Source organism: Bubalus kerabau, chromosome 1, assembly GCF_029407905.1.
Source record: "Bubalus kerabau isolate K-KA32 ecotype Philippines breed swamp buffalo chromosome 1, PCC_UOA_SB_1v2, whole genome shotgun sequence".
Lineage (NCBI taxonomy): Eukaryota > Metazoa > Chordata > Mammalia > Artiodactyla > Bovidae > Bubalus > Bubalus kerabau.
The window spans coordinates 227,673,221-227,693,851 of NC_073624.1; the positions used below are offsets into that span (position 1 = coordinate 227,673,221).

The window sequence follows — 20,631 nt, forward strand, 5'->3', positions numbered from 1 at the left end:
TTTGCAGATGAGGAAACTGAGGCACAGAGAGGTTAAGTGACTGGGCCAAAGATACCTGGGTCAGCAGTAAATATAAGAACAAAAAGTGGGACCCCTGCGTTGTAGCTAATTGTACTTTCTTCAGTTAGTGTTCTAGCTTTAAAAATGCCAGTGCCAAAACTGAAGAGTAAGGTACTGAATCCACGTATGGAAAGACTTGTGTAGCATTTCATAGAAAGAGTTTCTGGCTCCCTACACACATTCTTAATGCATGGGAATGCTAGCCCTGTAAATAAAATCTTGACAATTTGAAAAATTGAGGCTGTTTTGTTATCTACAGTAAATGAGGCTAAAATTAGCTTTTCAGGAACTTTTATTTGCTCTCAGAGCTGAATCCAAGACTCAGGATTACATAACTTAGGAAAAGTACCAGTCTTCTAATTGTCTATGGTAGAAAATGACCTTATCAGTAACACAATGTTACTTTTATATAAAAAAGTAGAGCTACCTTGTTGCTGTCATATCTCTGGGAAAAAAAAATTGTCAGTCTAAATGACAAGAGGTCAGAATGCTCTAAGCATATCAGGATACTTCTAAAAATAATCATATTTTCACTTAATAGTCACATCTCTGTGGAAAACTCATTTGTTGATAGAAGTTTACTTATCGCCTTTATTTGTATCAAATCACATGTTATTTGCAGGCAATTTTAAGCAGCCATTTGAAGACCAGTATTTTGGAAATGGAAAGATTCAGGGATGCCTCTGGCCCTATAGTCGGTGGCATTCTTAGACAGAACTAAGTCAGGGAGCTTGTGATCTAGAGCATCATCTTCTTAATTTTCAATAAGAATGAGATCAGTTTGTTGTTCTTGGAGGACCACAGAAGGCCAAGGAAGCATCTGCTTTTATGCATCTTATGTTGCATTCGCCTGGATCCTTCACACTGGTTGCCAGTTTAGTCGGGGTCACTGTGATCCGCTTCTCATCTGTCATGTGTGGAATGCATTCCACAAGCTCCACTGTTTGCAGAAAAACCGGACACTGTTTTTCTTCTCACTCACATTGCAGATGCCTCTGTTCCTGAGGTTTAAACAATAATAAAGACAGAAAAGCAAATCCCTGTAGTAAGAAACCAGACTTTTCAAATCAAACATTTTATTGTAAACAGCTCCTCATAGGTATTCCTCGTGCTTCGATCCCCACCCCCCTTATCTTTTTGTTTTGATTTTTGTTTTCAATGATGTTTATTTCAGGACTAGTATTTCCATGGGGTGTGGTGTTACATTAAAATGACCCCCCCTGCACAGCAGGGGTAGAATGTTTCTTTGTAACTTTGGTTCCATGCCCAAGACACGTCTTTGCTTGATCTGCTGAAACTGTTTCCCTTGCTGAATTGTTTCTTTCACACAATATATGTCTATAGTTCTTTCCTTCTGGTTTGACATATACAGGTTTCGTTAATGCAGCATATATTGTAGATTTTCAACAGGGTCATGTAGGAACTGTCAAGTAAGAAACCTTGAATAATGGCTTTAAAATACACAGGTGTAGTCCTGGCTACAGGATGGGTCTTAGCTTTTGATCTCCCTTTCACTGCTGTGAACATTTCTGCCATCTTTGAAGGTTTAGAAGTATTTGCTTTTCTGCGGTCTTATCCATGTTTTCGGTTTCTCTGTAAAACAGAGGGAGAAATTCTTTAATCATCATTTCAGTCAATAGCTGAAATAGGAAAAAAAAAGCACAAATTCTTTTTTTTTTAATTAAAAAAAAACCCATTTTTTATTCTTTACCACCTCTTGAAACAGTATAATCTTGTATGTGTTATGTAAAGAAAGTCTCTAAGCTTAATTACTTTTCTTTAAAAGGAGAGAATAGAAGTATCCATTTCAAGGGTTGCTGCAATGTAATGCATGTAAAGCAATGAACAATTCTTGTCTCATATTAAGTGGCCTGAAATATTAGCTATTATCAATATTGTCTTTTTCTCTGGGACTTTCTAAGCCAACACCTTCAGAAGTTCAACTAAGATATTACTTTAAGTTTAAAAAAATTTTTTGAAGTATAGTTGATTTACAATGTTGTATGAATTTATTCTGTACAGCAAAGTGACTCAGATGTATGTGTCTGTGTATCTATAATATATATACATACATATTTTATGTTCTTTCCCATTATGTTTTGTTACAGGATATTAAATATTGTTTCCTATGCTATATAGTAGGACCTTGTTGTTTACCCATCTTATACATAATAGTTTGCCTCTGCTAATCCCAAACTCCCATTCCTTCCCTCCCCTAATTACCAACCGCCTTGGGCAACCATAAGTCTGTTCTCTCTCTGAGTCTGTTTTTGTTCTGTAGCTTTGTTAATTTGCATTGTATTTTAGAATCCACATATAAGTGACATTATATGGTATTTGTCTTTTTCTTTCTGACTTACTTTGCTTAGTATGAGAATCTCTACGTCCATCCATGTTGCTGCAAATGGCATTATTTCATTCTTTTTGATGGTTGAGTAATATTCCATTGTGTATATATACCACATCTTCTTTATTCATTCATCTGTTGATGGACATTTACATTGCTTCCATATCTTGGCTATCATAAATAGTGCTGCTCTCAACACTGGGGTTCATATATCTTTTTGACTTATAATTTTGTCTGGATATATGCCCAGGAGTGGGATTGTTGGATCATATGACAACTCTATTTTTAGAGGAATATTTTTACTGTTTTCCATAGTGGTTGTACCAATTTAAATCCCCACTAATAGTGTAGGCATGCATGTATACTCAGTTGCTAAGTCGTGTCCAACTCTTTGCGAACCCATGGACTGTAGCCCGCCAGGCTCCTCTGTCCATAGGACTTTACTGGAAGGAATATTGGAGTGGGTTGCCATTTCCTCCTCCAGGAAAAGTATAAGAGGGTTCCTTCTTTGTCACATCCTTTCCAAAATTTGTTATTTGTAGACTTCTTAATGATGGACATTCTCATAGGTATGAGGTGGCACCCCATTGTAGTTCTGATTTGCATTTCTCTAATAATTAGTTAGATATTGAAATTGAAAAGTTGAAATTGTTGAATTGAAAAGATGTTAAGCATCTTTTCAAGTGCCTATTTGCAATTCATTTTCTTTGCAGAAATGATCTTCCGCCCATTTTCAATTTCTTTTTTGGGGGGCTATTGCTGTTAAGTTGTATGAGCTCTGTATATTTTGGAAATTAAGCCCTTGTTGGGAAAGACTGAAGGCAGGAGGAGAAGGGGATGACAGAGGATGAGATGGTTGGATGGCATCACCGACTCAATGGACACGAATTTGAGCAAGCTCCAGGAGTTGGTGATGGACAGGGAAGCCTGGCATGTTGCAGCCCATGGGGTCGCAAAGAGTCGGACACGACTGAGCGACTGAACTGAACTGAAGCCCTTGTTGCTCACATGAAATATTACTTTATAAGCAGGTCTGTTTACACCTTTCACTGACTTACTTGTATGTCAAATTTTCTCTCCAACAACATTGTTTAATGGCAGATGGTCTCTATCCCAAAGTCCCGATCTGAGGAGTCCCTGGGAATTTTGCTACACAGGTTTCCTGTTTGGTCCCAGAGTATCTCTGAAAAGACACTTTCTTGGACTGTGCCAGTCAATACTTCTAGCCCCGTCCCTCTTTAATTCCATGTATCTGGGTTTTCGCTTGGGTAGAAGCTTAGGACATAATCCACTCCTCTAATAAAAGCCAGAAAATGGAATAGGACATTTTATCATTTACTGCATAAGGACGTGAACTTTAGAGTCTGAATGGCATGGATGGAGAAAATAGAATCTCCATGAAAAAGCCATTTAACTTCTCCAAGGCTTAATTTCCCCATCTATAAAGTAAAGATACTAATTCTGTAGCAGAATTTAATGGTACTCCAGAAATGGTGACAAAGATCCAAAGTGGTGGAAAAGGAGGCATGCAGTATCTTAAGGATGCTTCCAGTTCACATACAGAGGCAAATCAGAGATTCAAAGAAATTTCTGCCACAGGTGCAAGTCACAAGTATTTGGAACTCATATTTGCAGAATCATTTGGTTCATTCCCAAAGGCCAGATCAGACTGAGAAGAAAGAGTGACCAAGTCACAGGAGAGTGAGTAGGAAGGAGGTATAGAGATCAGGATAAGAGTATACTGTGGGAGGGAGGTGTAGGTGCCAAAAAGGCATAGAGATTGGTGGTGCTGGCACAAAGGAGTGCATGCTCAGTCGCTTCAGTCATGGCCGATTCTTTGCAACCCCACGGACTGGTAGCCCCCAAGTTCCTCTCTCCATGGGATTTCCCAGGCAAGAATCCTGGAGTGGGCTTCCATTTCCTGCTCCAGGGGATCTTTCCTACCAGGGATTGAACCCAGATCTCCTAAACTGCAGGCAGATTCCTTACTGCCTGAGCCACCAGTTCAGCCCTATAGTATTCCCATGATCCTCAGTAAAGAAGAGAACTAATCTGAGTGTGTATAAAGATGCATTAGGTGTGTGCATCTCTCTCTTCTCTGTATATGTATACACACATATAGTGTATTTTATATAAAATAAGTATGTAACACAAAAGCATACTGCAAATAACCATACAAATATTTTTCCTATGTGATTTATATTCTGTTCTTAAACCAAAGACTAACTTAAATTATATATAAAGATAGCTACCTTAAAATGTGGACTCCGGGAGTTGGTGAGGGACAGGGAGGCCTGGCGTGCTGCGATTCATGGGGTCGCAAAGAGTCGGACACGACTAAGCGACTGAACTGAACTGAACTGAACCTTAAAATGAAATGACTTATGCTTCTTTCCTTTTAGCAATTATCTAAGTCAACCTCAGAAATAAATCTTAAATTCTGTTTCAAAGCACATATGCACCATTTCTCCCCATCACAACTAAAGTAAAGCCCATCATTTGAGGAAAATCATGTTGGCTTTAAAAAGCAAATGGACTTATAGGCAATCTCCCAGAATGTTACATTTCTGTAAATTGAGTATCTGTAAAAGGAACTTTGAATTCTACAGCAAAGCCATGTTTATTCAAACTGGCATTATGAATAACTGAAGTATTATCTAATAGGTCAGTATAGATGAGCAGTTTTCAGTGAGTTAAGGGTCAGTATTCTATAACTAAAACTGTAGAGAATACAAATTCACCTTTGATTTAGAAGCCACTTCTGGATATCACAGAGCCTCAGAGATTCTTTTGAATGTGTTGCCCTGTAGAGCTGAGCTTTGAGAGTTTATGACATGCTAAGTCAGCAAATACAGTTATGTCACTGCTGACTTAGGACTCTAGTAGCCAAGTACCTGCCGCCTTGTCTGTTTCACAGAAGACGCTCAGCATTATGTGTCAAGATCAAACAAACAAACTCATAGAGAAAGAGATTGGATTTGTGGTTACCCGAGGTGAGGAGTAGAGGGAAGGGATACTGGATGAGTAGTCAAAAGCTGTTATACAGACTACCAGTCAAAAGATAAATAAGTACTAGGGATATTATGAACAACATGATAAATATAATTAATGTCATTATATGTTATATATAAAAGTTGTTAAGAGAGCAAATCCAAAGAATTCTCATTGCAATAAAAACACTTTCTATTTCTTTAATTTTGTAGATGGTCACTAAATTTACTGTGGTAGTTATTTCACAATGTATGTAAATCAAATCATTACGCCATACACCTTAAACTTATACAGTGCTGTATGTCAATTATATCACAATAAAACTGAAAGGAAAAAATGAATGCATGAAGCACATGGTGTCTCCTGAAACCATGTGGGGTTCCCCTTTGCTCTGCTTAGTCACTCAGTCACGTCCGACTCTTTGCAACCTCATGGACTGTAGCCCACCAGGCTCCTCTGTCCATAGGAGTTCTCCAGGCAAGAATACTGCAGTGAGTTGCCATGCCCTCCTCCAGGGGATCTTCCTAACCCAGGGATTGAACCCAGGTCTCCCTCATTGCAGGCAAATTCTTTACCAACTGAGCCACCAGGGAAGCCCAAGAATACTGGAGTGGGTAGCCTATCCCTTCTCCAGGGGAACTTCCTGATCCAGAAATCGAACTGGGGTCTTCTGCACTGCAGGTGGATTCTTTACCACCTGAGCTACCAGGGAAGCCCTTAAGGTAAAAGTCCCAGTCTAATGCATGGGACTGAGCTATTTAGTCAGCAACCACTGAAAGCACCTTCAGTGAAGTACCTTCTTGGGAGCCTGCAACAGCTTCTAGATCGTCCTTGACAAAAATGACTTAGGTAATCGCTAAAAGGAAAGAAGCATAAGTCATTTCATTTTAAGGTAGCTATCTTTATATATAATTTAAGTTAGTCTTTGGTTTAAGAATAGAATAGAATATAAATCATTAATAGGACAAATATTTGTATGGTTATTTACAGTATGCTTTTGCTACCTGCTAATAAGTGAAGCCCTTTTCTTCCTTACTTCCTCCTTCCTCTGTCTCACCTGCTTTGGGCATATAAGTAGAAATAATCAGTTGCCAGTAATGCCTTATTCACTTGTATTATTTAAATCCAGATTATTACCTGAAGAGAAGGGATGAAAAGGTAACTACTCACTTTGGTTTAGTTCCTAAACTATTGTACTTGGCAGTACTAGAGGTTTTATTTTCAAATTTGTATATTTGCAAACTCAGTACAGTGATAGCCAACTTTTTTTCATAATAACAGCTAAGAGTTGCTGACTACTCAACCATGTGCCAGTCAATGCGGCAAATTCTTTATAAGCATAATCCTATTTAATTCTTTCAACACAATACCATGATGTAGTTAATATAGTCACAATCATTTTACGGAACAGGAAACCTAATTTTGGTCTAAACCTACCATGACATGCTAGTATATGGCAGGATTAAAACTTAACAGTATATTTAACTTCAAAGCCATACATGTTAAACTACTCAGACTTTTTCCTGTATGCATTTTATATTATCCAGATTCATGGTACCAGGAATTTGTTATATAATTACTATTAATTATAATTATATTTTTTTCATTTGACCATTCCTAAGTGTCAATTATGTGCTACTCTACAGGAAAAGCAAATCAAATTTTGTATATCCCTCAAAAAAATCGGGAAAAGGTATGGGGGATGAGAATACAGCAATTTTAAATCCCAAGAGCTATGTAGTAGTATACAGATCATAGAAGACGCCTCTGATTACTGATATAAATATACACATAAGTGATGCTCAGAATGTGAGAGAAAGCCCTCTTCCATGTGTGAGGCACAATGGGGTTAAAAGTGGACTCTGGCATGTGGCTGCCTGGGTACAAATCCTACACCTGTCCACTGTAGCTATGTGGTCCTAGGAAAGTCACATGCTGTAGTTTCTCCAATTGCAAAAAAAAAAAAAAGAAATAAAAGCAATACCTACTTGCTAGAGGGGTTTGTGAGGATTAATGTATCTATTACTTAGAACAGCATCTAGCATGTAGCTGTTAGTCATTATTGATATTAATGTTCAAACTTACTCCTTTTCTAGCTCGTATTTACGAGTTTACAAGGTTTGATTTTTCTTCCCTACACCCCCATGTAGTACTTTTGCCTCACTGAACTTTATTTGCCTCTTTGATTGATTGTTATTTGGGGGTGAGAATTGCTTGTTTTCTGATGCTCTGGCCATTTTGATCCTTTTCTAGAGAACCTTGCCCATTTTTCTTTAGATATTCTCATTCAGTTTGAGAGACTAAGTGCTCTTCTTTATGTGCTGCAAGGCTACGACTCTTCTTGTCAGATAAAGGATAATTTTCAGTCTTAAAAGAAAATCTTTTGGAGTAAGGAATAAAGCCAGGGAATTGGTTCTACAAGGATACCAATTGATGGGCATTTCTGCTTTACTTCTTTCTTGGGTCAGGTCATGCTTTCCTGTTCCACATCCAGGTAACAAAGTTGATACCCACAGAGACAGAAAGCATCTCTCTTCCATTTTTCAACTTGTTATAGAAAATGTTAAGTAACATGCGGTGGGAAAAGATCCTTGCATAATATAACTTAATAAGATAACCAAAGTAGACACAGACCATGGTAAATGGACTTAGAACAGCAGGTAGCCCTTCTTTATTTTTAAGTAATGGTGTTAAGGTTTGTGCTTTCTGTACCTGGGTAGACATTAGAATCACCTGGTTAGCTTCTTAAAAATATAGATCAATCTTATTCTCCATTTCTCTCATCCTCTGTTTCATCTCCATGTCCAGTAATCTGTTTCATTAAATTGGAGTAAGGCTCCAATTTACTAACTTACTAATTAAATTAGTAAGGCTTTGAATTCTGTATTTTTACAAGAATTGGGAATCACTGTCTAAGATACTTTTAACTTACATCCACTTACAAGAAATGGATTTGATAATATAATAATAGTGAGTCTTCATTTTTTTTCTAAATTGACATTGAAAACGATCTTATTTGAAAACAAGATCCAATTTTCCTAAATATCCTGTTTTCCTGAATTCTGATGAAAATGAACTAGGAGAAAGGGTTAAAAAAATCAGTCATTTTAACTTGTTAGATTTATAGGAGCACAATTTTCAAGCTGGAGGAGACACTGAAAACATACTCCTGTTTTTTCACTTTGTAGATACAGAAGTGACTCTCTGAGTGTAATGAGAGGCTACAATGAGAATTCAGAGATCCACAGACATCATGACTTTCCAAAGCGAGACACTTAGCTAGGAAAAGATTCTTGACTTTCATAATGCTTCATTTCTTTAATAATCACCCAAATGGACTGGATTGATTTCTCATTTTATGGCATTTAAGATTGGCATTTAAATACCAAATGTATTTTTTTTTTAACATGAGCATAGTAACATGCTAGCGTTCTTCTTATCAAATAAGTCTTAGAAGCACATTTTGAGAATTAAATGGAATCTTACCTGTAAGAGGCACCTTGACATCAAGGCCATAGAATAAAGGCAAGAGAGAAGAACAAGAATAGAAACAGAAACTGCAGAAGAAAAAGAAGAGGATTATGTAAATCTGAATTTTTGTAGTGCCATTCAGGTTGTATAAAACCTCAGCTTTTCCATATTGCTCAAATCTGATCATTTCTCACATAGACACAAAGTACCTTTTATTTACAAAAACCATACCTTTTATTTCTTCACTGGTAAAGCAATACAATGAATAACTGGTGTTCCGCTAACATCGACTGATACATTTTAGAATTCTGAGAGGGTCTTACAGGGCATTGGTCTAAGCTCCAAATTTTATAAGTGAGTAAAATAAACACAGAGCAGTTAATCAGCAGACTAATTGCATACAATTTGATGGTACAGTGAAGCCTAGAGCTTAGACCTCCCGAGTCCTACTCTGCTATGTGTTATTATCTCTATTTTTAATGTGTGAGAGTGTAATTAAAAATGATCAAAGTGTATGCTTTATCACTCAATGCTATCATTATTTGGTTACTATGGCAGAGCAGGAAGAATATTACTTTGCAGGGTAAACATATGATTGCTTATCCACGGTGGGCACTCCTGAGAGGAAAATGGAACAGTATTAGTAATTACATTGGGGTACCAGGCATAACCTGGGTCTGTCCTGGGTGAGTGAGGGTACGTGGTCCTCCTACTGGTATGAACTACGCTTCTACATCAGAGATAGCTTCAGACAGTGAACGTAAGCTGCTGCTCCAGCTTGTGAGATAGACGTCTCCTTATTTGACTCATAGAAGTTAAACGGAGTCCAAGCTGTCTCTCTTCACCAAAAGCCTTCACCAGAGAAGCAAAAACTTGGATGCTTTGTGTAGCACTGGTAGAAAACCAACTGTATAATAAAATCTTATAGGTCAGATCAGTTTTCTCAAATACTGATTTCCTTGGGGATTTACTCTTACAGAGTCATGAAGTCTTTCGGCTTGTTATAACCCTTCAGGAGCATTCTGTTGGACATGATAGTTTTGAATAGGTCCTGTATGGCAGTCTCATATTGGGCATATTATTTGCCTGCTTCTTTTAATGGCACTACTCACAAGGCTCTTGCTTCATGGTGGCAAAATTGCATGAACAAGTTATAAACATGGTGTGAAGAGCTATGTATTAGTGACCAGTCTAATAGAATGAGGAGCAGAAACTCTCTTTTCTTTTTCCCATTCCTTGAACATGTGTAGTGACAGGATGTCACCTGTAGTGAGAGTGGATGAAGGAGGGGAATGGAAGGCTTCCACAATTCCCATGAGATGGTCAGGTATCAGGGCTACCTTTCTGGGCATAAGGGATGCTTATCACTTGATTTATGATGAGAGTCTAAATTCCATGCCACATGGTGGGCAGGCTGTGGGCCTCAGGGTCAGACACCTGACCTCTGCTTTTGATTTGCCATGGACGGATTATATGATTTTGTGAAAGTTGTTTAATGTCTCCAAGCCATTTTTTCATTATCTGTATAAAAAGGGAACATAATATCTGATGTGTCTGTCTCAATAATCAGGAGAATCAAATAAGATGATGAATTTGGCAGTGCCTTGGATAAAGTGAAGAGCAGCATGTAGGAAGCAATTTAGCTGTGTGCATGCGAATTGAGGACAAAGAAGGAATATTGTATGTGTCCTGAGTGGGTGGTCACATACCCCATAGGAAAGAATGAAGACTATCTCTGACATAAGTGATTGTTAGCCTTTTTACTATGCTTGTGGATAAGCAGAATTGAAGTCAAGTGAATAGAAGTTGCTTTATAAACCTCATCTCTCATTCAAACCTCTAATCAGAAACCAACTGGATTGCCTTTGAAATGGCTTAGTTTAGTACTTACTACATATGGAATTTGCTGATTTAATAGCTAAATAATCCTCATTTTCTGTTAAGTACATTAACCTATTATAAATATTTAGGAAGTTCAGACCTGTAGAATGAAAAGTTCACCTACATCATCAGCTAGGGTGGTGACATAACTAGATATAAAAATAATTCCTTTTTCTGTTTTCCGTAAGTTATATGGGACTGAACTGAGTGAAGTTACTGGGGCAGAGCTGTCTTCTCTGCAATTTCCTCCCAGAGCCACTCCAGGACTGAGTGACTAGGACAAGGGTAGCCATTCAAACACATGGGAAATGGAAGGCATCAGTGGTGTTCTTTGACTGCCATGGAAACTGTGGATAATCTCTGCCTTCTTTGGGTCTTTCTGCCAAACAGTAGGAAACTAGACTCAGCTTTTAGCTTATTACACTTTACCTTTGCCTCATTTAATCCCACAGAACTAAATAGCACAGTTCAGAAATGAGGAAAATTCAAACTTACAAGCTTACATAAGATATGCACTCCACATTTAGAAATTTTAAAAATCATACTTTAATTTGACTTATACTTTCTTAGTGTTTCCTAAGTTTCATGTAAGTGACTTCATTTTTTCCCTCATGGAACAGATGAGAGGAGATGAGGGAGAGTGTTACCACCCCTATATTGTAGATACAGCTTAGACATGGTGGGTAAAGTCACTTACCCAAGCTTAAATAAATACATGAAGACTCAGCCTACATAAGAATCGGGGTCTGATTGTTTGGCTACTGGACCTTACCAACTTCCTCTGAGAAGGACAACTATAAAAGCAATTTGGGGTGAACCAAATTCTAATCATTATCTTGGAAATGGCGGGTGGTTTACTATTTGCTCCTTGGGTGCCCATGGAAGATACTGCAAAACAACCATGATTTTTTGCAACACAGGGGTTCAGGCAGCTACTTCCAGTCAATGAGATCAGAACTCCAGAGAATTCCTCTTGCCATCTCTGCTGTGTCCCTCCTCAGGCCCAGGGGGCTCCTGGCATCTGAGGCAGGACAATTTTGTGGTAATTATGAAAGACTGGCAAACTCACTGCAGCCAAGCAGCACCCCTGTGCTAGTCCTCTCCCTTCTTCCAGAGCACACACATTTCCAAATGCCATCTTTACTCCCCAGGAGTGTTGGCTGACTAGGAAGAAGCAGTTCTTCTTTAGGACCATTGGGGAAATGACATGAGGGCAAAATTTTCATGTGTCAATCTAAATTTCTGAACACATTATTTCAAAAAGGAAGAGGAAAGCAGAGTAATAAAACTAGAAGAAACTTCTGGAAAAGATGTGAAGATGGGAAAGGGAAAACTGAGGAAAGAAAACACTTACAGAAAAGAACAGGAATCAAAACAAAAGACAAAAATGTATAACTGAAAGCCGATGTTTTGCCAGAACCCTGGTGCCTGACTACAGGCAGAGCTTAACTATACCTGCATACACACAACACACAATAGCTGAGAAGAAGGAAAACACAGTGAGTGAAACCAAGACTACTGTCTGATCTAAAAAATAAAGATTGAAATACACACTGAAGTTCACACATACCTTTTCTTCTAGGTCCTTTATCTGTCTTTTCTGGATGTCTGTTTTATCTTCTAAGTCACGAATTCTCTGCAAAAAGGGGAAAAAAACCCGAATGCTTTACAAGGTGTTAAGTTAAACAAGACCATTCATCAACCTAAAACACAGAACTTCCCATAAAAACATTAGCATCTGGAAATGTCATGTATGCATTTTTCTATACCCAGTGGGTTATTGCATATTTCAAAAATTGCCTGTACTCATATTCAAAATGATTGTCATTGACTGTATTTTAAAAATATTTGCCATCCTTTTTCTTCTGGGTCAATCTGTCTCTGCAGACCTCTTCCCTGTGACAGAGGTATGGTTCTCACCCCACTGTCCTTGAGCTTGGTCAGTAGACCTGTTTTGGCCAGTGGAACATGAGTTGGGCGTAAGATGTGGGAAAGTCACCTCTTTGTGGAGACAGCTGTGTGTCCCAGAGCTACAGAGAAAGAAACACACTTTGTTGTAAACCATTTGGATTAAGGTTTTTGATTATTTATTGCCTTATTTAAAAATGGCTAAAAGTGGCTCACACAAATGCTATTAGTTGCTGTTCTACTTTTTTTTCAACCTGATTTCAAATTTGTTTCAGGGTACTATCTTCTCATAAAACCAAACTGATCAATTTTCATAAAACAAAATTAGAGACTACACTTCAAAAAAGAATCCAAAGAAGGAACTGATAACTTAGGGGAAAAAACAAACATTACAAGAATAGCACAAGTAATCCTGAAGATAAAAAATGCTCAGAAATGTCTTTGAAATTACAGTAAACTATAACAAAATTTCAGTAATTTGAATAGCACAGATTTGAAATCAACATTACATAGACACTAATTTGAAAGTGACAGAGGAGAATGAAAATGTTGGCTTAAAGCTCAACATTCAGAAAACAAAGATTGTGGCATCCGGTCCCATCACTTCGTGGCAAATTGATGGGGAAACAGTGGAGACAGTGACAGACTTAATATTTTTGGGCTCCAAAATCACTGCAGATGGTAACTGCAGCCATGAAATAAAAAGACGCTTACTCCTTGGAAGAAAAGTTATGACCAACCTAGACAGCATATTAAAAAGCAGAGACTTTACGTTGCCAACAAAGGTCTGTCTAATCAAGGCTATGGTTTTTCCAGTAGTCATGTATGGATGTGAGAGTTGGGCTATAAAAAAGCTGAGTGCCGAAGAATTGATGCTTTTGAACTGTGGTGCTGGAGAAGACTCCTGAGAGTCCCTTGGACTGCAAGGAGATCCAACCAGTTCATCCTAAAGGAGATCAGTCCTGAATGTTCATTGGAAGGACTGATGTTGAAGCTCAAACTCCAATACTTTGGCCACATGATGCGAAGAGCTGACTCACTGGAAAAGACCCTGATGCTGGGAAATATTGAGGGCAAGAGGAGAAGGGGATGACAGAGGATAAGATGGTGGGATGGCATCACCGACTCAACAGACGTGAGTTTGAGTAAACTCTGGGAATTGGTGATGGACAGGGAGGCCTGGCGTGCTGCAGTCCCTGGGGTCGCAAAGAGTAGGACACAACTGAGCGACTGAACTGAACTGAACTGAACTGAATTTGTAAGTGAATAAAAGTCTTCAAATTTCCTTCTGGCAAATTAAAGGCCTTCGTGTTGTGATTCATGGGGTTGCAAGGAGTCGGACACGACTGAGCGACTGAACTGAACTGAATACATTCATAGCATAGGGTTACACAGTGTAGGCTTGTAATTTAGTGCCTCTTTTGGGAAAAATTAGAAAATGGAGAACTGGAGTCCAAGAAGAAAACAACGGAAGCTAAATGATGTGATAACATAGAAAGACCAGTTTTTACAGCGCAATGTGGGGAGACAAAAACGTAAGCTGGAACAAAGAACAGTTGAACTTGGAAACTATTTCCCCTCTCTCTGAACAGTGGTTCTCAACTAGGGGTGATTTTGCACCCCAGATGACATTTGGCAATATCTGGACATTTTTAAGTTAGTTAAAGTGATTTTAGTATATTCACAAAGTTGTGCAACCATCACCAATAATTATTCAGACAGTTTCAAATCACATGTGATCACCAGTGACAACTAGCATCTAAGGGGCAGAGGCCAGGAATGCTCTAAATATCCTGCAGTACACAGATCACTCCCCGCCAACTTCCACCAAGAAGAATCATCAGACCCAAAATGTCAGTCAGGCAGAGATTGAGAAATCCTGCTTTAAATGAAAGGGGGTGAGGTTTCTGCAGGAGAGGAGGGTGTGTTTTTTTAGAAGGACTGTGAAATTATGTGACAATGAATGCTGATGTGTGTGACAATGAATGATAAATAAATGTGTGTGATGTGTGTGTTTGTATGTATTTCCACAGTGCTGCTTATGCTCCAAAGCTACACAGTGAAAGAATAAATGTTAGATATTTCTACCTTGAGTTTGCAAGTATTTCCTTGATATAGTCTATTGGATGTGGAGGCAAGCCTTACATCAATTAAATCATGGGCATGAGAGATTAGTGTAGTGTCTACTCAGCCTTCAAGTCTGTGCTTGCTGGGCACCTGCTTAAATGTTCAGGATTGTGTTGGACGTAATGGAGAACACAAGCAAGGTGCCACGTAGTTCCTGATCTCAAAGAACCATCACATCCAGATGGGGAGATAAAAATGGAAAACACAGGAAAAAATAGATTATGTAGAAAGGGAAAACAGGGCAAAACTAAGCATAATTGCATCACCAATCTCTAATACCTCGTACAGTGCTTAGTTGTACAAAGGAGCTGCCTATACATATTTATTAAGTGAGTTAGGTTTGCTCCATTGTGTGCTGTGGGCTTTACTTCTTTTTCCTTCCCAACTTTTCCCAGACTGCCATCTGATCTAAGAGCAAACCCTGTAGAGTCCAAAACAGATCTCTTTTCTACCAAGTAGGAAACTTTCTACTGTTCTCAAGTGTACCAAGCCCCCCATCAGAACTGTGAGAGGTTACTGCCTGCTCTTCCTGCTTCTGATCTTCTGCATCCTACACCCACCTACAGCAGCCAGTATAAACTCTTAGAATGTGAAATGGTAGGCTTCCTTGGCAGTCCAGTGGTTAAGATTCTGCGCTTCCAATGCAAGGGGTGTGGGTTCGATCCCTGGTCAAGAACTAAGATCCCACATGCCACGTGCCACAGCCAATAAAATATCACACACACACAAAACAAAGAATGGGAAATGATCACAGCAGTCCTTGAGCTTTAAGGGGCAAGGGAGAGGAAGAAGGGAGAGTCAGCCAAGTTGCTCTTAGAATAAAACCCGAACTTTGTCAGGCCCAGCTTGATCTAGCCCTGTCTTACCTCTACAGATTCACCTCACAGTCACCTTTCCTCAGCTCCACGACCTCCTGCCATATTGGCGTTCTCTCTGCTCCTTGAATATCCCAAACATTCCCACAATAGAGACTTAGCCCTTGCTGATCCTAACTTCTGGCCACCTTGCCACGATCTCTGTGTGGCTGATTCTTTGGGATTTCAACATCTTCAGACCAGCCAGTTTAGAGTGGTCAATCCTACTCCCAAGCTTGCTCTCTCACACACAACAAACACACAGAGACGCATGCATGTGTCTTCAGAGCACTCTCTGAAACTGCCTTGGCTGTTGCTTGTTTGGCTTGTCACTCTGTCTCTCTTCACCTGCAGGACACATGAGTGAAGTGACCTTTATGTCTTTGTCTGACATCACATTCCCAGCACCCAGCACAGGCAGGCCCTCAGTAACTGGTCTTGAACGAGTGTATAAAAGGGTATGGGATATATATATATACTTCTCCAGTAATAAGTGATCCATTGTTTTCATCTGGGAGAGCATCCTGTAGGAGATAAAGCTTACACTGGGATTAGAAAAATGAGAACATTTGGATAAATGCGGCCGACTTTGAAGGGCATTTGGGGGTCAGTAGTCAGGCAAACGAAGGCTTAGAAGTGGAAAATCATAGCCTCAAGGGTAAAGGAAGAGTTCTGCACAAATAGAGGAATGTAAGCTCTGGAGATCGTCTTAAATCCAGTTTTTAGGGGAGGGGTAGCCAGCTACTGACTACCCCCTCAGAGAAGGCAATGACAACCCACTCCAGTATTCTTGCCTGGAAAATTTCATGGACAGAGGAGCCTGGTAGGCTGCAGTCCATGGGGTCGCTAAGAGTCGGACACGACTGAGCGACTTCACTTTCACTTTTCACTCTCATGCATTGGAGAAGGAAATGGCAACCCACTCCAGTGTTCTTGCCTGGAGAATCCCAGGGACTGGGAGCCTGGTGGGCTGCCGTCTATGGGGTCGCATAGAGTCGGACACAACTGAAGTGACTTAGCAGCAGCAGCAGCAGCCAACTACTGAAGGACCTAGAGATTTCTGCGTGACTAGACTCAACTGGAAAGTGGGATCATGGAAGCTTTTGAGAAAGAAGGTACCATCAGAAAAGGTGAGAAGGACAGGGAAAACTCCAGCGTTTTCAGCCTGAGTGCTTTGAGATATGGTAGTTCCACTAAACAAGATAGGCAGATGGGGAGAGAAGAGAGAAGCAAAGATAAGAACGCGTGTTCAGGTATGTTTCGCATGAGTTCACTTTGAAACATTCAAACAGAAATGTCTAGTAAGTGGTTAGTGATAGGTTCTATAATTTAGACTGTCTTGTAAATTTACGTATGACAAATCCTGTCCAATGTCTCCTGGAATAACTCTCTCAAATCAAAGCTACTGATTGAAAGGAAAAAAAAGAGTAATAAATAACTGGAAAGGTATATTCTAATGAATATCTGTTGGGGAGACAGAAAATGTCAATGAAATTATGAAACTTAAAAATTTGTTGCTGTTGTTCAGTTGCTCAGATGTGTCTGACTCTTTGTGACCCCATGGACTGCAGCATGCCAGGTTTCCCTGCGCTTCACCATCTCCTGGAGTTTGCTCAAACTCAAGTTCATTGAGTTGGTGATGCCTTCCAAACATCTTGCCTGCTGTTGTCCCCTTCTCCTGCCTTCTATCTTTCCCAGTATCAGTCTTTTCAAATGAGTCAGTTCTTTGCATCAGGTGGCCAAAGTATTGGAGCTTCAGCTTCAGCATCAGTCTTTCCAATGAATATTCAGGACTTGTTTCCTTTAGGATTGGCTGGTTAGCTCTCCTTGCAGTCCAGGGGTCTCTTAAGAGTCTTCTCCAACAACACAGTTCAAAGGCATCAATTCTTCGGTGCTCAGCCTTCTCTATGGTCCATACATGACTACTGGAAAAACCACTGCTTTGAATATACAGATCTTTGTCAGCAAAGTAATGTCTCTGCTTTTTAATACCCTAAGTTTGTAACAGCTTTTCTTCCAAGAAGCAAGCATCTTTCAATTCCACGGCTGAAGTTATCTGACTTTGATAACCATCTTTGAACACCATCTGATACTGTAGCCCAAGAAAATAAAGTCTGTCACTGTTTCCATTGTTTCCCCATCTATATGCCATGAAGTGATGGGACCAGATGCCATGATCTTTGTTTTTTGAATGTTGAGTTATAAGCTAGCTTTTTCACTCTCCTCTTTCACCTTCCTCAAGAGGCTCTTTTGTTCCTCTTCACTTTCTGCCATAAGGGTGGTGTCATCTGTGTATCTGAGGTTATTGATATTTCTCCTGGCAATCTTGATTCTAGCTTATGATTCATCCAGCCTGGCATTTCACATGATGTATAAAAGTTAAATAAGCAGGGTGACAATATACAACCTTGACTCACTCCCTTCCCAATTTTGAACCAGTCTGTTTTTCCATGTTTAGTTCTAACTGTTGCTTCTTTATCCGCATACAAGTTTCTCAGGAGGCAGGTAAGGTAGTTTGGTATTTCCATTTCTTTAAGAATTTTCCACAGTTTGAGGTGATCTACATAGTCAAAGGCTTTAGTGTAGTCAATGAAGCAGAAGTAGATGTTTATCTGGAATTCTCTTGGCTTTTCTATGATCCAATGAAAGTGAAAGTTGCTCAGTCATGTCCAACTCTTTGAGACTGCATGACTGCTCCTCTGTCCATGAGATTTTCCAGGCAAGGATATTGGAGTGGGTTGCCATTTCCTTCTCCAGAGGATCTTTCCGACCCAGGGATAGAACCTGGGTCACCTGCATTGCAGGCAGAGTCTTTACCATCTGAGCCACCAGAGAGGCCCTATGGTCCAATGGATGTTGGCAATTTGATCTGTTTCTTCTGCCTTTTCTAAATCCAGCTTGTACATATGGAAGTTCTTGGTTCATGTACTACTGAAGCCTAGCTTGGAGGACTTTGAGCATTACTTTGCTAGCATGTGAAATGAGTACATTGTGCAGTAGTTTGAACATTCTTTGGCAATATACACTTCTTTGGGACTGGAATGAAAACTGAGCTTTTCCAGTCCTGTGGCCACTGATGAGTTTCGCAAATTTGTTGGCATACTGTGTGCAGCACTTTAACAGCATCATATTTTAGGATTTGAAATAGCTCAGCTGGAATTCTATCACCTCTACTAGCTTTGTTTGTGATGATGCTTTCTAAGGTCCATTTGACTTCACACTTCAAGATGTCTGGCTCTAGGTGAGTGATCACACCATTGTGGTTATCTGGGTCATCAAGATCTTTTTTGTATAGTTCTTCTGTGTATTCTTACCACCTCTTCTTGGTATCTTCTGCCTCTTTAGGTCCAGACCATTTCTGTCCTTTATTGGGCCCATCTTTGCATGAAATGTTCCCTTGGTATCTCTAATTTTCCTGAAGAGAGCTCTAGTCTTTCCCATTCTATTGTTTTCCTCTATTTCTTTGCACTGTTCACTTAGGAAGGCATTCTTATCTCTCCTTGCTATTCTTTAGAACTCTGCATTCAGATGGATATATCTTTCCTTTTCTCCTTGGTGAAAGGCAACCAAAACTTAACAATATAATGCACAGACTTAAATTGAAGAAAGTAGGGAAAACCACTAGACCATTCAGGTATGACCTAAATCAAATCTCTTATGATTATACAGTGGAAGTGAGAAATAGATTTAAGGGCCTAGATCTGATAGATAGACTGCCTGATGAACTATGGAATGAGGTTCATGACATTGTATAGGAGACAGGGATCAAGACCATTCCCATGGAAAAGAAATGCAAAAAAGCAAAATGGCTGTCTGGGGAGGCCTTACAAATAGCTGTGAAAAGAAGAGAAGCGAAAAGCAAAGGAGGAAAGGAAAGATATAAAAATCTGAATGCAGAGTTCCAAAGAATAGCAAGAAGAGATAAGAAAGCCTTCTTCAGTGATCAATGCAAAGAAATAGAGGAAAACAACAGAATGGGAAAGACTAGGGATCTCTTCAAGAAAATCAGAGATACCAAAGGAACATTTCATACAAAGATGAGCTCGATAAAGGACAGAAATGGCATGGACCTAACAGAAGCAGAAGATATTAAGAAGAGATGGCAAGAATACACAGAAGAACTGTACAAAGAAGATCTTCACGACCCAGAAAATCACAATGGTGTGATCACTCACCTAGAGCCAGACATTCTGGAATGTGAAGTCAAGTGGGCCTTAGAAAACATCACTATGAACAAAGCTAGTGGAGGTGATGGAATTCCAGTTGAGCTATTCCAAATCCTAAAAGATGATGCTGTGAAAGTGCTGCACTCAATATGCCAGCAAACTTGGAAAACTCAACAGTGGTCACAGGACTGGAAAAGGTCAGTTTTCATTCCAATCCCAAAGAAAGGCAACGCCAAAGAATGCTCAAACTACCGCACAATTGTACTCATCTCACACGCTAGAAAAGTAATGCTCAAAATTCTCCAAGCCAGGCTTCAGCAATATGTGGACCATGAACTTCCTGATGTTCAAGCTGGTTTTAGAAAAGGCAGAGGAACCAGAGATCAAATTGCCAACATCCGCTGGATCATGGAAAAAGAAAGAGAGTTCCAGAAAAACATCTATTTCTGCTTTATTGACTATGCCAAAGCCTTTGACTGTGTGGATCACAATAAACTGTGGACAATTCTGAAAGAGATGGGAATACCAGACCACCTGACCTGCCTCTTGAGAAACCTGTATGCAGGTCAGGAAGCAACAGTTAGAACTGGACATGGAACAACAGACTGGTTCCAAATAGGAAAAGGGATCCGTTAAGGCTGTATATTGTCACCCTGCTTATTTAACTTATATGCAGAGTACATCATGAGAAACGCTGGACTGGAAGAAGCACAAACTGGAATCAAGATTGCCGGGAGAAATATCAATAACCTCAGATATGCAGATGACACCACTCTTATGGCAGAAAGTGAAGAGGAACTCAAAAGCCTCTTGATGAAAGTGAAAG

The 20,631-nt window shown here is 39.5% G+C and overlaps 1 protein-coding gene across 2 annotated transcripts in view; it reads right to left on the reverse strand.

Moving 5' to 3' along the window:
• Positions 1 to 436: 436 nt before the first annotated feature.
• The window catches only part of JAKMIP2 (janus kinase and microtubule interacting protein 2), a 192,974-nt gene continuing 172,779 nt past the window's right edge, over positions 437 to 20,631 (reverse strand). The window contains exons 20-22 of one of the 2 annotated variants that reach the window (XM_055557633.1): positions 12,321 to 12,386; positions 8,885 to 8,955; positions 437 to 1,653 (exon numbers count right to left, since the gene is read on the reverse strand). In XM_055557633.1, the coding sequence (XP_055413608.1) occupies positions 8,905 to 8,955; positions 12,321 to 12,386 (117 nt within the window). In that variant the 3' untranslated portion in view covers positions 437 to 1,653; positions 8,885 to 8,904. The remainder of the gene's footprint in view (positions 1,654 to 8,884; positions 8,956 to 12,320; positions 12,387 to 20,631) is intronic. The other variant, XM_055557644.1, reaches the window with a different exon arrangement.